This window comes from Chrysemys picta, chromosome 3 (assembly GCF_011386835.1).
Source record: "Chrysemys picta bellii isolate R12L10 chromosome 3, ASM1138683v2, whole genome shotgun sequence".
Lineage (NCBI taxonomy): Eukaryota > Metazoa > Chordata > Testudines > Emydidae > Chrysemys > Chrysemys picta.
Genome location: NC_088793.1, coordinates 110,751,156 through 110,768,626, shown reverse-complemented (window position 1 = coordinate 110,768,626; position 17,471 = coordinate 110,751,156). Strand labels below are relative to the sequence as shown.

General features: G+C 39.8%; 1 protein-coding gene across 2 annotated transcripts in view; it reads right to left on the bottom strand.

Moving 5' to 3' along the window:
- Window positions 1–14,077, bottom strand: part of GRM1 (glutamate metabotropic receptor 1) — a 266,796-nt gene extending 252,719 nt beyond the window's left edge. For both annotated transcript variants that reach the window (XM_005280420.5, XM_005280417.5), the window contains exons 1-2: window positions 13,449–14,077; window positions 11,240–12,125 (exon numbers count right to left, since the gene is read on the bottom strand). In XM_005280420.5, the coding sequence (XP_005280477.2) occupies window positions 11,240–12,002 (763 nt within the window). In that variant the 5' untranslated portion in view covers window positions 12,003–12,125; window positions 13,449–14,077. The remainder of the gene's footprint in view (window positions 1–11,239; window positions 12,126–13,448) is intronic.
- Between the last annotated feature and the right edge of the window lie 3,394 nt (window positions 14,078–17,471).

Below are 17,471 nucleotides of genomic sequence, written 5' to 3'. Positions count from 1 at the left end.
TCACATGATTAGGAATAGGGTTGGCCAAAGTTTTTCTATCAAACTGTTTTTAATGGAAAATTGGGGGCTTGGTTATACAATTTTTTTCACAACAGTGTCTTTTTTCCACCGAAAATTTTGATACTTTGTTGAAAAACTGATAACCCAAAAAACAAAATATTTTGAACAAAAAACAAAAAAATTAAGCCAAAACACAAAATATTTCAATCTGGAAATGGTGCCTCATGGAAGTTACAGTTGGGTTGCCTCCTGTCTCCATTCTCCTCCATAGGCTGGGCTTACTGGACAGACTACATCTCCTATGATGCACCATAGCCAGTGACTCCCGTGATGCACCATCTTCACTCTCCAAGAAGGAAGACCATGGAGCAGTCTGACCAGAAAGTCCAGCCTATAGGGAAGAATGGGAGCATGAGGCATCCAAACTACAACTTCCATGAGGGAACATGACAGCATTTCCAAACTGAAATATTTTGGTTTTCAGCTGAAAATTTTCAATATTCAAATTTCCACCCAAAAATCCAAATATTCCATGGAAAATTTAGACAAAAAATGATTTTTTTCTTTATTTTCATCTAAATTTTCTTCAGTGGAAAAAATCTGACCAGCTTGTGTAGGGAATATACTGTACTTTCTAGCAACATACATAGTAAATATCTGTTTTTAAAATCATTGAAAGTTAATAATCTAACAGTTATAATAACAGTGTAGGCACTAATTCATGGACAGTGGGTGAAACTTCCCCTGGGGGAGGCGAGCTCCTTGTCCTGCTACTTCTGCCCACAGCCCCTCCCACACTCCACCCCTGCTCTGCCCCAGGCACCACTCCCACCCACCGCTGACTTGCCACTCACCTCTTCACACACACACCCCGAGATCCCCTCCTCTGCTCACCTCCTCCCCCACTGCCTGCAGCTCACCCACCTGCTGGTCGGCTCCTCACCCCCCCACCAGACCCTTTCCCCACCCACCACAAGACCCCCAACACCACCTGCTGTTCATCTGGCTCGCTGCTCCCTTCCTCACATAAGAACATAACATAAGAATGGCCATACTACTTGGTCAGACCAAAGGTCCATCTAGTCCAGTAGCAAACAGAGGCTAGGGACACCATCCCTGCCCATCCTGGCTAATAGTCATCGATGGACCTATCCTCCATGAATTTATCTAGTTCTTTCTGAACCCTTTTATAGTCACTCCCCCCTGCTGCTGCCCCACTTCCCCCCGACACCCTCTCCCCTTTTCACCTTAAAGCACTAATAACATTCCCCAAGGGAACTGAACAGGCAACAGGTATAGCTCAATTGCTAGATAGATTCTCCTCTGCGTGGCAGGGAGTTCGGTGTATGCTGTATAGAGAGAGACGAAAAGCCAGGCTACCTGCGCCAACCTGAAGCCTAATCTCTCCTTTTGAAAAAGTGCTTGTCATTGACAGCCTGTATTAAGGCAGTAGTTTTATCACTTTTCTTACACAGAATTCCCTGCCAGACTCGTTTACTTAAACTGGGTTTCAATAAAATGACTAGATCAAGAAATAAACTCACTGGCTATGTCAGGGCCTCCTTGAGCCAGGTTAGCAGTTACTTCTTCTGGGTATAGAGAATAACTGAAGGGTGGTCATTTGGAAACTGTTTTTAACCCCAATAACACATTTTCCTAAAATATAAAAGACAGCTGAACGTGGCTATGTCGACACAGCCTTGTCACTAAAAGTCAGCGTGTGTAAACGCTCTTTGTCTTTACTTTGTCGGCACTTCTGCCGACAAAATACTTCCAGCCGCGTTAGCTTTGTCAGCAGGAGAGCGCGCCTGCCAACAAAAACGCGTTCACACTGCCACTCGCATCAGCAAAACTTTTGTCTTTCTTCTGGGTCATGATCTGCTTTTATAAAGATAGCCACATTAAGTACCCAGTCCTGATTCCAGATTCACACATGTGGAGCCCACAAAAGGGAAGTACATAATCATTTGCAGGACTAGCATCATCCAACACTCAAAACTGAAGCTTAACTCAGATGCTATTGTCCTCCAAAAGATGCTTTCTGACAGAAGTCTTATCCAATTTTACTGTTGTCAAATATTCTCCCCTGGAAAGGTGTGTTTGACTTTGGACTCTCTATACATAAAACACTACAGTAGCATCACTGCAGCTGTGCCACTGTAACACTTGAGTATAGACACTCTCTGCCAATGGGAGGAGTTCTCCCATTGGAGTAGGTAATCCATTTCCCGGAGAGCTGGTAGCTAGGTCGATGGAAGAATTCTTCTGTTGACTTGGTGCTGTCTACACAGGGACTTAAGTCAGTTTAACAACGCCACACAGGGGTGTGGACTTTTCACACCCCTGACCAACATAGTTAAACCAATCTAATCTTCTAGTGTAGATCAGGCCTAAAAGTGAGAGCCCCCCCGCCCCGTGACAGTTATTCACTTACTATTATAGACTAGTATATGTAGATGCATGCATACTGTCATTACAGCCTTGTCAGACCCTGTAAAATGGTATTCATGAACATTCAGTCAAATTTTGAAAAGCTGTCAGTTCAACCAAATTCATGACCCTTTTTGTTTGCTTTTTACACAGGTGGATTTTTGTTTGCATAAATTTTGGGGGAATTGCTGTTTTGTACAAATACACATGTCCACATATTAATAAGAGTGTAAAACACTTGTCAAACAATTGCAAACAATGAAGACATTTATAAAAATCAAAATCTGCAAACAATGTGCAGACAGAAAAAATGGTTAAATTTACTGGATAATTTACTTGGGTGGAATAAAAGATGTGCATGAAAATCCTCAAATATGTAGCTAAACACAATGCTATTTGTCTACATGAAACTTTACACCACTTTCAGAGAATTGTGAGATCAATGTAGTTGCACACGGGCATCCTCTGGATCTGTAATACTGTCTGAGGAATCTTAGTACCATAATCCAACAAACCAATACATGATATGAATGTTGGGCCCAATTCAATGCCCATTGAAGTCGATGGGAGTCTTTCAATTGATTCCATGGGCATTGTATCAGGCCCAATATCTATCACCCGTGACTGCTGTGGATAATTTTATTCACTTCAGGTATGACCTTGCATCTTACTATTTTAGCTATCAATATTTCTAAAGTGCCTATCACAGCAACACTCCACTGATTTCATAGGTAGTTTTGGATACATAAAGAATTCAGGATCAGGTCCCTAATAATTAATGTTACTGTAATGCCTCACCAGTTATTAATAAGCTACAAGTATTCTTTATGCCATTCAATTGTTTAAAAAACATGCACGAGAGAACACAAACGAATGAAAATTGCTCAGTCACAGGGCCACAGTATTGTGTGACATGTGGGATGCCTTTCAATGAAATGAAATGAAAGGCATGTCACACTGTATTTTTGACTGAGGCAAGCCATGCAGCCAGTGGCAAGTCACAGATGAAAAGACAGCTTGTGCTACACAGTACTCTTCACTTCACTAAAAGGCTCCCCACATGTCACAAAATGCAGCAAATACATATTGGATTTGTATGTCGTATTATTTGGCTATATGCAATTTGCGGTTACAACAGTCACTAAGGGGTAATGAAAAATGAGGGCACATATTAAAGAGTGTGTATTGTATTGCCTTCGCATGTGCATGTTGAGTCATCTGCTTCGAGACTGAAATTTCAGTCAGAGATAGTTTTATATGGTAAATAAAACAAATACAAATTACTAAAAAAGCCATGTGTGTTTGGGTTTCTGCTTATACATTATTTGTTAACTATGTTCCTCATTCTGGCTTTCTAACAAGGGCAGGGTTCCAACCAATGACCCCAATCCTGCAACTAGCTCTCCGTGGGAAAGTCCTATGCCTGCCTGGAGCTCTATTTACTTCAGTGAAGTCCTGTATTGATGTAGAGTCCACATGGAGCTGCTTGCAGGATCTAGACAAGAATTAGTGTCATATTCACCACTGATATCAGTGGTTGTAACTCTGCTGAAGTCTATGGAAATCCTCCCACTTATTTTTACAGTCCATTTGGACCCTAGATTTATATACACTCATGACTATAAGCTTCTACCTCTACTTGTACATGTATTAATTCATCTTGAATGTACACCCTGCTGGAAGAAATCCCTTAAAGTTTAGTTTATTTTCTAAATATTAAATTAATTTTAGTGTTTGTGAAATAAGTCAGGTTGACATATCTACAGACTGAAAGTCTCTATTTCTTCACAGGACAGATACAACACTGTTGGTGAATGTGCAAACTTCCCCACACTGCTCTAACAATGTGCCTCAAGACTGACATGAAGAGATCACCTCTATAAGAGAGAAGGTACTCTATTTAAGTGTCCGTTGAGTCAGTTGCTGCCCTTTCTGCTGAGACTGCCAGCAGGGATGTTAATTAGTGCCATCTGTGATGGTGGTTTTTGTGTTGTGAACACCTGTCAGCTAGAAAATATACCGAGACCACAACTCATTTCTCATATGCCGGTCAGCATTAGAAATGACTTTCCATCACTGATGTCCTAGTCTGTATTTGAATCAATGATCTAGATGAGAAAATATCTATATTCTGTTAAAGCTCCCTCAATCCCCTGAACCTTCCAGTCTCCTAAAATACCTTTCTTAATGGAAGTTACCATAAGTAGCCAGATACCTAAACTTTCCATCGCCTTAGCTTTTTCTGACTGAGAAATCAAGGCAAGATTGCCTTAATATTAAGAACTCTGTGGTCAAAGTAACATTTTAAAGACATTTTCACATAGCTTGTTTAGAAAACCCAGCTCTTTTGACTTGGTTTTAAAACAATTTTTATCGACACAGAAAATCTGTTGTAGCATACTGGGACTGTGGGATGTACAAATCTAAAAGCAGGAGGATAATAGAGAAAAGTAGAAGCAACTGGCACAAACGAACCCAGTGTGCCAACTCATAAATGTGAAACCTAGGAATATTGCTGAAATGGCAGGTGTGGAAGTTAGATGAGTCTTTTGAACTGATATAACTCATGAGGCGACTTGTGCAGCTGAAAAGCTTGATTCTTTGTGAATTTAATAACGCTATAAGGTAATATATTTTCAAGAAGGAAGTTTTCTTGAATAACTTCTCTACTGTATTTGTCATAAGCAATATTTTTTGTCAATATCAATCAATGTAAATGATTTTCTCACCACTTTCTTATAAATATAATTAGTGAGGCCAATGCAGAGAAAATTCCAATCACCACTTGATTTTCCATTTGTCTCTGTCCTTACACTAAATTTGTTTTTGATAAAATATACATTCAATTTCTCTGCTTCTCCCCCATAACACCATACTTCAGAGATCCCACATGAGGTTTATAAAGCTAGCTGAATAGTGAAGAAATAGTTTGGTGAATATATTTGTGAATAAACATCTCAGTACAAATCACTGCTCTTTATTAGGCCCTACTATTCATTGTTTGCAAATGTTCTTATAACCACTGAATTGTACTCATGAATATGTTTGTGAATTCTGAAAATTTAATTAATTTGTATTGGAATTGCTATTCGCTATTATGAATCCATCATTCTCATGTTAAAAAAGTGGCACTCCTCCAAACATACCATGTGATCAGTTACACTGTGAATAGTAAATAAATAGCTCAAGGGAACAGTTTGAGAACAACCCATAGTCTGAACATTATTAATCCAAACTATTTGGTGAATACTTAAAACGTAGGGCTAAATTCTCTGCTGCTGCCAACTGGTGCATTGCCATTGGAACTGTGCCAATTTGCACCAGCAAAACAGTTGGTCCAATGGGTATATTCACAGAAATCAAGAATAGTTTCTGAATAATTTTTGAACAACACAATGTTTAAATGTATCATATTTTTGGTTTAACAAATTCCATTGTCCATTTCCATAATTTACTGCCCTTGTGCATTTAACAGAAATGAAGTACTTCTTTATGACGTACAAAGATCTAGCAGTGCTTCTTGACCCATCACCCCAAACAGTGCAATATCTTTAAACTGAAAGCTATTTTCTAGCCCAGTGATTCTCAACCAGGGGTATGTGTACCCTTGGGGGTACACAGACGTTTTCCAGGGGGTACATCAACTCCTCTAGATATTTGCCTAGTTTTACAACAGGCTACATAAAAAGTACTAGCGAAGTCAGTACAAACTAAAATTTCATACAGACACTGATTTGTTTACATACTGTTCTATATACTATGCACTGAAATGTAAGCACAATATTTATATTACAATTGATTTATTTTATAATTATATGGTAAAAATGAGAGTCAGCAATTTTTCAGTAATAGTGTGCTGTGCCACGTCTGTATTTTTATGTCTGATTTTGTAAGCAAGCAGGTTTTAAGTGAGGTGAATCTTGGGAGTATACAAGACAAATCAGACTCCTGAAAGGGGTACAATAGTCTGGAAAGGTTGAGAGTCACTGTTCTAGCCCATACAAACTATCATGATGAGTTCTCTACTCTCAAGCTTATTATACAGTATTGCCAAAAGAATGTTTCCCTTTGACACGTCCAAGGTTATACAGCTTCCATCCTTTTACTAGTAAGTGGTTGTATGTTTGAGTTTCTTGTGAATCACTACTGTGGAGAATATGTAACAGTTATGGCCACAAAGCAAAAACAAACAAAAAGTAGAAATGAAGATAAAGCCCACATCCTCTACTCTGAACTAAAAAATCTTTATAATCATGCCAAATATTTCATTAATTAATGTTGAGCCTTATTCATAGATTATAAAGCTGAAAGGGACCACTGTGATCATCTAGTCTGACTTTCTGTATAACACAGACCATAGAACCTCCCTGAATGAATTCCTGTTTGAACTACAGCATACTTCTAGAACAGTGGTTTTCAACCTTTTTGCATTTGTGGACCCCTAAAAAATTTCAAATGAAGCTGCGGGCCCCCTTTGGAAATCTGAGACATAGTCTACGATGAAAGTCTGAGTTGAAAAATATTGCTTTAGAAGAACTGTTCGAGGAAGAATCCAGCACAATCCTTGGTAAATTGTTCCAAATCGTTAATTATCCTTATGGTTAAAAATGTGTGCCTTATTTCCAGTGTAAATTTGTCTAACTTTCAGCCGTTAGGCCTTTTATACTTTTTTCCCCATTAGATTGACGAGCCCTTTATGATCAAATTTCTGCTTCCCATGTAGGTACCTAAAGACTGTTATCATGTTATCCCTTAGCCTTCTCTTGGTTAAGCTAAATATATTGAGCTCTGTGAGTCTCTCACTTTAAGGCATATTGTTCAGTCCTTTAATCATTTTTGCGGTACCTTCTCTGAACCATCTCCAATTTACCAAACATCCTTCTTGACCTGTGGATACTTAGAGTTAAGCATGTACTTAAGTACTTTTCTGAACAGAAATGCTTTTCCGAATCAGCCCTAAAAGCTGAGAGGATGCATGTGCCCATTTAAAAAAAAATCCTGCACATTGAATACTCTTTGAAGGTTCCTTGAAAAAAACAATAGCCTAGAAAATGTCTTGCAGCTATTATATGGCCATACAAATTTGCCTAGGCAGATGTGCGGAAAATAATGCACTTTCCTGATGTGCAACTGTGTTCATTTGAGACACATAATCAAGCAAAATGACTTGCCCTTTTCTTGCCTGGCGAGCTTTATGTGTCAGTTTTAGTCTACAATGATTTTTTTCCAGTGGAATTATATACACCTTTGAAAATAAAGTGTTAGAACGAACATTATAGTAATTTGTACCTTAGCACAATATTTATGTATTCCTGAAAACAATGTTGCAAAAGACAGATATTCCATATCTTCAAGAGTTCTCTCTCTCATCAATGTGCAGGGATTTTATGCAGGTAAATGTCATTGTCACTAACAATAGTTGCATATATCCTGATGGAGAATAAACCTCTATGTGTTCAATGAACAGAAGAATATGCTTTCAGGGACTACCAAAAAGACAATCTACTACAAACTGGATCTCTTTGTCTGTCCTCATTGTCACTATATACCAGATGTGATAAACTAATTAGAAGCCATTGTATATAGTCAACAAATTTCTGTGTGTGCAATTATTTATGATCATTATTAAAAGATAGAATAATCTGTACTTAGTGATATTGTTTGTTTGCTCTGAACTGTTCTGGGGGCAGCTATGTCTGAAGGTGACACTGAAAGAGAACAGGAATGGCTTTGAGTATCAGAGAAGGACTATGGAGACTCCAATTTCTAGGTTACCTATTTGAATCCAGACGAGGTCAGTACTGCCTGAAGAACACTGCTATCTGACAGCTGCTTAGTGGTTATGTCAAATGAACTGGTGATCTCATTTCATTTCCTTGTGGGCAGGTGTCTACAATGATCTGAGGCATGGGAGGGCCAAAGATTGATTTCATGTGGGAAGGGAACAGTTGTCCTACTCCCAGGGGTGGTCCACCCAGGTCTGAAGCTCTTTGGAAAGTCTGTATGATGGAAGTTTGCGCTGATACTGCCTGTGCATTTTGTAAGAAATGTGTACACTTTTCAGAGTCCTATGTAAAGGGTGGTGCCAAGCCACAATGCTACAACCCACAATCTTCCCCAAGCATGGTGTGCATAGGGATTGCATATGTGGTATGTACTGCAAGGATGATATAGATTCTGGTGCACCAGCCCTGCTCTGTGAGCTGGTGTGGAAGCAAATCTGAAGAAGCCCCTGTTCACAGGGACTGGTGCTGAGAGTGGCCCTTGTGTTGTTTATGCAAAGTAGGAAGGTGCTTTGCATGCCACAGGCATTGGGAAGGGGAAGAGGGAAGCGTTCTCATAATCTAGATCTCAGTTAATGCATAGGATTTTAAACTGTAGAGAAGTAAAGGCAACACTGTTCCTGAGCAGTAATTTCACCTTAAAACGGTGAGGGAGGGAGGATTTTCATACTTTATAAATTGGTATTCTATAGTTCTTCTGGAAAAGAGCTCAATAAATATGTACTAGTGCTACTAAGTATAATTTATAATTTAATTGGATTTAGAGACAATCTTTAGAGGCTGTCTGTGTGGTGTGTGTGTGTGTGTGAGCACATGCGCAAAAGGGAGTAATGAAAGCTGAGTAATCTGAAAAATGATCCCTTGATACTGTAGAAGAATTTATCACATTGTGAAACAGAATTAGTTCAATATTTCCAAAAGTATCACCTTGTGTATCAGAAAAATATCCTGCAAGAAGCACTTCTTGTCAGTCAATAAGTATTTTAAAAAGTGATAGCTAATTAAAAGTTCTCACATGTAATGAGTGAAATTGCTATCCTGAAAAGTCAACTATATCATGATTTAAAAAAAAAAATCTATTTATCTTTCCCAAGAGGGATGATAACTCCCATTAATGTTAATGGGTGTTACATATGCACATAGAAGTAGAATAGATCCCTGAGGGGCAGATCCACAAATGGTGTAAACTGGTGTAGCTCCACTGAAGTCAATGGAGCTATGACAACTTACACCAGATGAGGAGCTGCCCCTTACTATGTATTTTCACTCTGATCTGTCACAAAATATAATCATATCTACTAGCATCCAAGAATTTTAGTATCTCAGGTTCCACCCTGTACATCAATTTGTTTTTTTCATCTGTGACAGGGCACAAAATGAACTGCAAATGTCAGGTCATTGTTCCCGGCTCTAACATTTTTCAGAATTGCAGCACTTTCATGTTTCATATGTCCAGGTTAATCCAATTCACCTTTGAATGTGACATTTGCAAGTCTTATTGATGATTTCTTTCTTTCATGATGGCAATATATGTTTTCAAGTGTTTACGTCTAGCCAGATCTCTGAGCACAAAGTTGCATATTTAGTTCATTAATTTAAAGGGAATCATAAATCAGATTTTCATATGGATTTACTTGGATAAATGTATTTACCTGTGTGCTGCAATGAAAAAAAAATCAGGTTTGTAATTACTATGTAAAAAATTGGTGTTCAGCAGCATGATTGGACTATAGAAATGTCACAATATTGTATTGAAAGGGCTTTCTTTTGTACAATTTAGCTACTAATATAAATTTGGTTGTATTTGACAAAAACAATGGTCTATCTATAAACCAGTGCTTCCAGTTTTAAATAGTGTGATCTTCCAATTCCTTCACTTACTAGTTTAAAGTTAATTAAACTTGTTGAATACAAATTGTCTCTATATAGTAAGATTTGTACTTCTGTTCATATAATAGTAACACTTTACTGAATATTAGAACTATGTGCCTGTCAAATAGCATGGACCTCTATACACTTACTTCATTACAAAACATTTCTGTAAAATATATCAGAGCAATGGCTTTAGGATTCAGTCCTCTATGTCTTTAGTCCCAGAAATTAATTTATAGTATTAATACAGAACAGATATAATGCCAAATCCTGGAGTACTTGTTCAATTTTGACTCAGTTCTCACTCAGGTAAAACTCTCATTGACATCAGTGACTGTTCTGCCTGAATAAAAACTAAGCAATACTACAGGATTTGACGTATAAAAATCTGTTCACTTCATTACAGAACTGGCAGTCACTCTTTAGGAATGATTTTTATACCATTATTAACTTCAGCTCTAGATTCTCACATCAATTACCTTTTGAATTCGAAATGAGTGACCAGTCTAAATTGCAAGAAGAAGGAGAAATCTTTCCCTGTATGAGAAGTAAAGGAACAGGATCAAACCTAAAAGTCTTCGGTATGTCTAATTTTGCCAGTGCTTTTCTTCCAAAGTTAAATAAGGTCTTATACTTAACCACATCCAGCTGTCACTTGAACACAAGTTGGGACACTATCTAACAGTTTGTTCACAGCTAACTTCCCTGGATGAGAGAAACACTGTTCAGATCCCACAGTGGTTGAGTGTGGGGGAAGAGAGAGGAGGGGAGGAGAGACTGCATTATTTTCCATTTATTTTTTCAAGCAGGCTAGGTTACTAATAAAAAACAATTGTTGTTGGTATCCCTGGGGTGCAGTTGACTTGCCCAGGGAAACAATGCAAACAAATAGTCTAATTGTTCAAATTTAGAGTCAAGGGCTCAGTCTCTCCTTAGTGGAAAGCACTCCTCTACATTAGTCAATTAGATAGTCGCTGCTGGTGCAAGAGAACCACGAAAATGACAAACCGGTGTAGCACACCATGCAGTGGTATTACAGCTTGCCACCAGAAGCTCATGGCTGGCTCTCTGGGTATGGGGGAAAGAGCAGCTAAAAGGGGTGGGAAGGAAAATCGACTAGCCTGATTCTAAGTGCGTTGCTTTTCCATACTTACCTTCTGTATGGACTGCGGATACATAGGTCCAGTTGTAGCGTTTGACTATGTCAAGCATGGCCCTGGCTTGCAGAGTGTCAGAAGGGACCACCCTCAGGAAGTATTTGTATAAAGTTTTGTCGCTCAGGTCGATGCTCGTTGCAGAATAAGCGATCTGAGGGATGTCAAAGAGCTGGAGCAGGTTTTGAACTTGGATAGCAACCGAACTGGAGCCTGGACCAATCACCCCAGCAATGGGTTTTTTGGTCCTGCTCTGATGTTGGGGTAGGGAGTCAGGCACACATCGACTGATCCCGTCTTTCTCATCTCGTATGGAGATCAGGGAGTCTCTTATAAACTCAATGCTCTGCTCGAGTGCTACTGAAGAGTGCCAGCAGGAATCTCTGATTTCACTGCCCAGTGTGATGTTGGGCAGCAGGACTGGGTCTGAGTTAATTTTATCCAAAGTGTGAAACATAGCTTCGACTCTCTGGATGCCATATTGCTCTCTGATCTCCCCACACTTCCTCTCTGGCACTTTCTCGGCCGGCGGTTGGTGATGGACTGAGAAGAGGGCACCTATAATGACATCTCCGTCCATTCTGGCTACCGATCGCTGCGAGGAAGCTCCCGACAGCAGCATCTTCCTGCCAGTGTTTTTGGGAAGAATATCCATCTCCAGGAAGATAGCAGGGAAAAAGACCAGCACCACTCCAATCATTTTGTTACAGGATGTCATCCAAATGCAGGTTACAAAATTCATGGGCTCCTCCTGTCTGCACATTGTTGAAGGAAATACCAGTCTCTCACCCGTCACTTGTCAAGTGGCTCTAAATCCCATTACAGCATAGCTTTAAACAAATGGCTCTCAGGTGCAAAAGGAGTCATCGTAGTACTGAACTGTATCCTGTTGACATAGGAAGAAGGAATAACACACATATGTTAGAGAAAGGTGTGTCAGGGCAACAATCAATAAAAATCAGTTTTATCTTAAAAGGGTTTAGAGAAATAAATATTTCTGTAAGTGTGCAAATCAGAAGAGGTTCTCAAATGTAAATTTCAAGGAAAAATATATACATAGACACACGTGTGTATACACAGATGTGTTTAAGACAAGGAGGTTGCTGCCTGTACCTTTTAAACTAATGATAGAATAGCAGACAAGTTTTAAAACTTTTGTAAGCCAATTATTCAGATAAAAATCTTATCATTGCCTCAGTGGTCGCCATATCAGAAAGGAGGGGGCGGGTTTACTTCACTCATTATCATTTAAAAACAAAATTTGGATGTGAAGAATCCACTTTCAAAAAAAGAAAGAGAGAGAGAGAAATACGCCTTTCCAGTGAAGGAAAATGTCATTTAAAGGTCAGAGGAGAGAGAAAAATAAACCCATTACAGCTTAGATTAACTTTTCTGGGTTTAAGGGGAAAATTCAACAAGAGACACAAATATGAAAGCCGGGGGAAATACATACAGTATTAGTTACTAAGGCAACCACAGATAAAGTAGTGATGTGCTTTCTTGGCACGCCTGCCTTTCCTGCAGACTTTGGGCACCCAGAGGTGTGGAGCCAGGCGGTTCTAGTTGAAGTAGTTTAATGCGGTTTAAAGGTGATCGGGTGCCGAGAGGGAAGTCAGGAGGACTGACTTGCTGAGCTGGGCTTGGGCTCCCCGTTGCAAGGCGAGGGTGGCTCTGTTTTCAGCACCCAGGACAGCGCACAGGAGAGCCAGACGTCCCTACCACCCGCCCTGTCCCTTTACCTCCTGCCAGGGCGACTCGGCTTCCCCCTAAACTTCTCCGCGTCTCTGTCTTTGTGGCTGCTACCGCAGCCAAGATCTCGCACGCTGTCACAACCCCTCCCCCCAACACACAGACAGACAAACCCCCCACTTGCAGCAGCCCATCCTTCCCGAATGGCTTCTCATGCCAGGATCAGGTCCGGAAGGAGGGAGCAGCGAGCCAGGGCTTCGCCCCTCGGGTCTCTCCCCCCTTTCCTGAAGGATGGAGAGAGGGTCGCGGGGGAGAACGAGAGGGGGGAAGATGCTCTGCGGAGCCACCAGTCCCGATTCTTCCTCCTGATCCTACGGCCACACACAAGAGGCGTCTCAAACTGGCCCGAAAGCCAGACAGACCTGGAATGTGTCGCCTGAGTGTCTTTTGTCTGGATCTTTTATCTGCAGCGCTATACCTTAAATCTTGGTTTATTTGTAGGATTAAACTTGAGACGTACCTGAATCAGTGAGACAGTTCGCTCCTTCCTTGGTCAAAGCAGTCATTGGCAGTTCTCCTGCGAACATGAGCTTTAGCATTAATACAGTCAGATGGGAGGATATGGGCTGTACGCTAGTGCCCTCTTTCTTCAACACTGTTTTACCGCAAGAAAAAAAAACAGGTCATTCAAGGCTCATCCATTATCTCATACATAAAGATCAGTCATTTCTCCCCCTCCTTAATTTCTTTAGCTATTGTCTGGTTATCAAGAAAAGAAATATAACCCAGAAAACAGCCTTGCTGGAGGGTTGTGTTTTGTCTGACTTTCAGCTACCGTAATTCATTAGCTCCTTGTCACATAAACAAATAAAAACAGAGTATGATGCTGAGGGGGGGACTGATTGAAATGTATCTGATGTAGATAAATGTGCAAGTCTGACTCGTTTGGAAGGTTTCATAATGTCTGCTGTTGAAATAAAAACTAGTGGACCAAGATAAATCAGAGGTAAAAAGAAAGAAATTGAGATTCCAGTTTTCAGGTCAAGATGAATCTAAATCAAGCAGGTTAGAGTCATGTCAGATTAAAATAATGCCAGACTGAATAATCATAATTCAGACGACCGGCTTGCATCACCGCCACTAGTCTCTGGTGTTTTAGTTTACTGTGTGGAAGTTAAAGTTAGATCTCCATCCCTCTGGGAAGTCGATAGTCTGTTGGAGGTTAGAATTTGTCCAGTTTTTTAAAAAAAAGACAAGGACAAGTATTTAACTACTGACCTATTCAGAGACTATTTCCTGGTCAATACTGTTTCATTGGTTTCTTTTTCCTGTGTAATATTTGCTCTTTCCCATTGGCACAGCTGATTATGTACTATGTTGCTTATTTATTTGTAAGACACATTCATTATTAAAGACCTAATATAACATATAAATGCAACCATAACAAACCTTGGTACACACTTTTTACTATCATTTATGACAGTGGGGGCAAATGAGTTATATAAAATAACTGATTATATGCTGTGTTACCAAATCAGGGGGTAATAAGTTAAAGAATGGCAGAATCCTTGAATCAGAGGCTCATGGGCTGCTTTCCCTTCCAGGTATATATGTAGGGTTTCATGTGTGTGCCCATATAAGGGTATATATACACACACTCTACATTATGGAGTCACCAGTATTCGAGTTTCAGAGGGGTAGCCATATTAGTCTGTATCAGCAAAAACAATGAGGAGTCCTTGTGGCACCTTAAGCTTTCATAAGTGGGTTTGTTAGTCTCTAAGGTGCCACAAGGATTCCTTGTTGTTTTTTCTATTATTTGAGTTGCATTCAGACTTGCACTTAAAACCAGGAATAAATTCCTTCTATTTCACACTTGAATAATTCAATGTAGTCTCCAATTTTGGCACAATAACCTTTCAAAAGACAACAGGTCTATTTATATAACTGTTTAAGTAAAATATTTACTACCACTAACTTTGTCAGAGGAAACACTTTGAAATGTTACCTGTTTTAAATATTGCCCCGTTCTCCTCAACACTCTTTTGGGTTCCTCCAGCTGAACAATCACAATCATAAATGCCAAACTTTACACAGACACACACTGTGACGATATTTCAGACACAGACCATGCCTGAACCTCATACAAAGCGTCATTCCTCTAATTCAGGATAACTCGAGTCTCGCCAAGATTAGCCAACAGAACAGTCAAGTCCCATCACCCAGTTCTGTTCTTTGATGCTACCAGCCTTGCTTCCTAACTCACCAGTTCTATGCAGCACAGAGTCCCTGGGGAGGCAGGGAGGTGGGCTGGCCAGCAGGGAGAATGCATGGGAAATAGGGGTAGGTACGGGCATATGAAAGAGGTGGGGCTATGGGGGTGGGAGGAAAAGAGATCTAGGCTCTCTGAAGAAATGGGGGTTGAGTTGTCAGGGGCAAAAAAAGACAGCAGCTCTGGTGAAGTCTTCTAGTGCCAATGCCTCAGCACAGAGGCTCTCGGCTTTCTCCCACCCCAATCCTTCCACACAACCCTAGTTCCTTCCATCAAGCTCCCACAACCAAAAGCCTCTCCTCCCATAAACTTGCCACACTTGAATACCTCCCCTCCCTCATCATTGGTCACTTACCTCTCTGGCTCCCCCTACATCATCACTCTTCAGATACCATCACCACCTCTTGGATACCATGGTGCCCATGTAGCAGCCCCGGGAGAGGAGCTGAATAGGACTACACAGCATTGTGGAGGGGCATGGGTGGTGAGCAAGGAAGTGGGAAGGGGCATGGGGGATAGAGTGGCAATAGGGTGAATGGAGTTGTGCTGGATTTTGATTTTCGTGGGAAAGTCTGTGAGAGTGAATTTTTTACATTCCGAAATAGAAAGAAAGCAACAACAACACTCCTGTAAAATGATTTTTTTGGGTGGGGAAAAAATCATTTGGGGTTGATCAAAATGTTTAATTTTAATGAAACTGAAAAAGTTTCACTCCAATTTTGACTTTTTTATTTTATACTACATAGTATAAAATGTGAAACATTGAAACCAAAAAGTCATTTCAAAAGGGGAAATCAAAATGTTCCATTCTGAAAAGGTCAAAGAGAACATTTTGCCCTTATCAAGAATGCTCCTTTTTGACTTTTGTTTCAAAATAAAATTTTGTTGAAATCAACATTTTTCTGTGGAACCTTTTGAATTTTATGAAACTGCATTTTCTCATCGCAAAATGTTCAGTTGGAAAATTTCTCACCAGCTCTATTGGGAAGTAGAGTTGTGTGGGAGAATATTGGTTTGTCATAGGCCTGGTTTGGAGGAGGAGAAGGTGAAGGGGGAGGAGCTTTGATCTGATAAACCCATATGTGGTTTGTCAGCATGCAGTTCCTCCTATCTCCCAGTAAGAGAAATGTCAGATTCTGTGTCCCAGTTGTGTGTTTTCTCCAGATAACTCATCAGAGAGCTTTGGGGCTTATCTGGGTGGAGCAATGTTGCTAAAACTTTTCCCTCTGAGGATTGTTTATTTTTTAAGGAAAAGTCATTTCACATAATCTGTGTCAGTTAGAATCCACTCTAGTCATTATATGTCCATCTTTATTCTGGCCACCCACATTTTTTCCCTTGTGATTTACATAAGCCACTTGGATAATATGCATGCTAGAAGGTAACCTTTATAGATATTTCCTTATAATAGATCCTGAAATATTTGTATATAAACAAAGGCTCATCCTCAACTTATAAAATTCAAACAGGATACTCTCTTCCCAATCACGGATTGTAATAATCCAAATATATTTAATATGTGCAATATTCTCCTTTTTTCCTTTTGATAAAGCAAAGACTTCTCCTATAGTTTTCATTATAAAAAATGTGTAGGCTGCAGGCCTTTGTTCTAGCTCTCAATCAAATGGCCTTATACTTGAATTAATAGCTGAAGTCACATTACAATACATTCCATAATAAAAGTGTTTGCTTCCAGCTATTTACTTTAATTACTATGTATTGAGCATTAATGGATCAATCCTGCTCTCTTATTATCTACATATGTGTAGCTCCAGAGGTCTCTTATTGCTCAGTGGTTCCTCATACATGTAGATCCATTGAAGTCAAATGGAGCTGTTGCATAAAAAAGGGATGTAGATTTGGGCCCCACAAGTGGAACCTATGATGTGATTTTGAGAGACTAGAAGCAGCCTCCACTCAGAACTATAACTACACTCTCCTCCAAAGAGTTCATTTTTGATAGATCCATCTTTTAAACACATCTTTCCACAAAGATCCCCAAAAGGCTGAAAGATTTTATTCCTATCCATCAGACATCCTCTTAGTCCTGTACAAAATCAGGGTATCATGAGCATATTCCATGAGCTTACTAAATTCCATATATTTTCTAAAATAAACAAAGCACATATACCTCCTCAGAGATTCAGTCAGTGAGGAGCTGTCTGTCTAGTTGTGATTTTAAACATCTTTCAAATAAGTATGAGATCCAAATCAATGCAAAATCCAGCAGTGAGGAACTTCTTGTGGATTTTTGACACTCTCTATGGGATA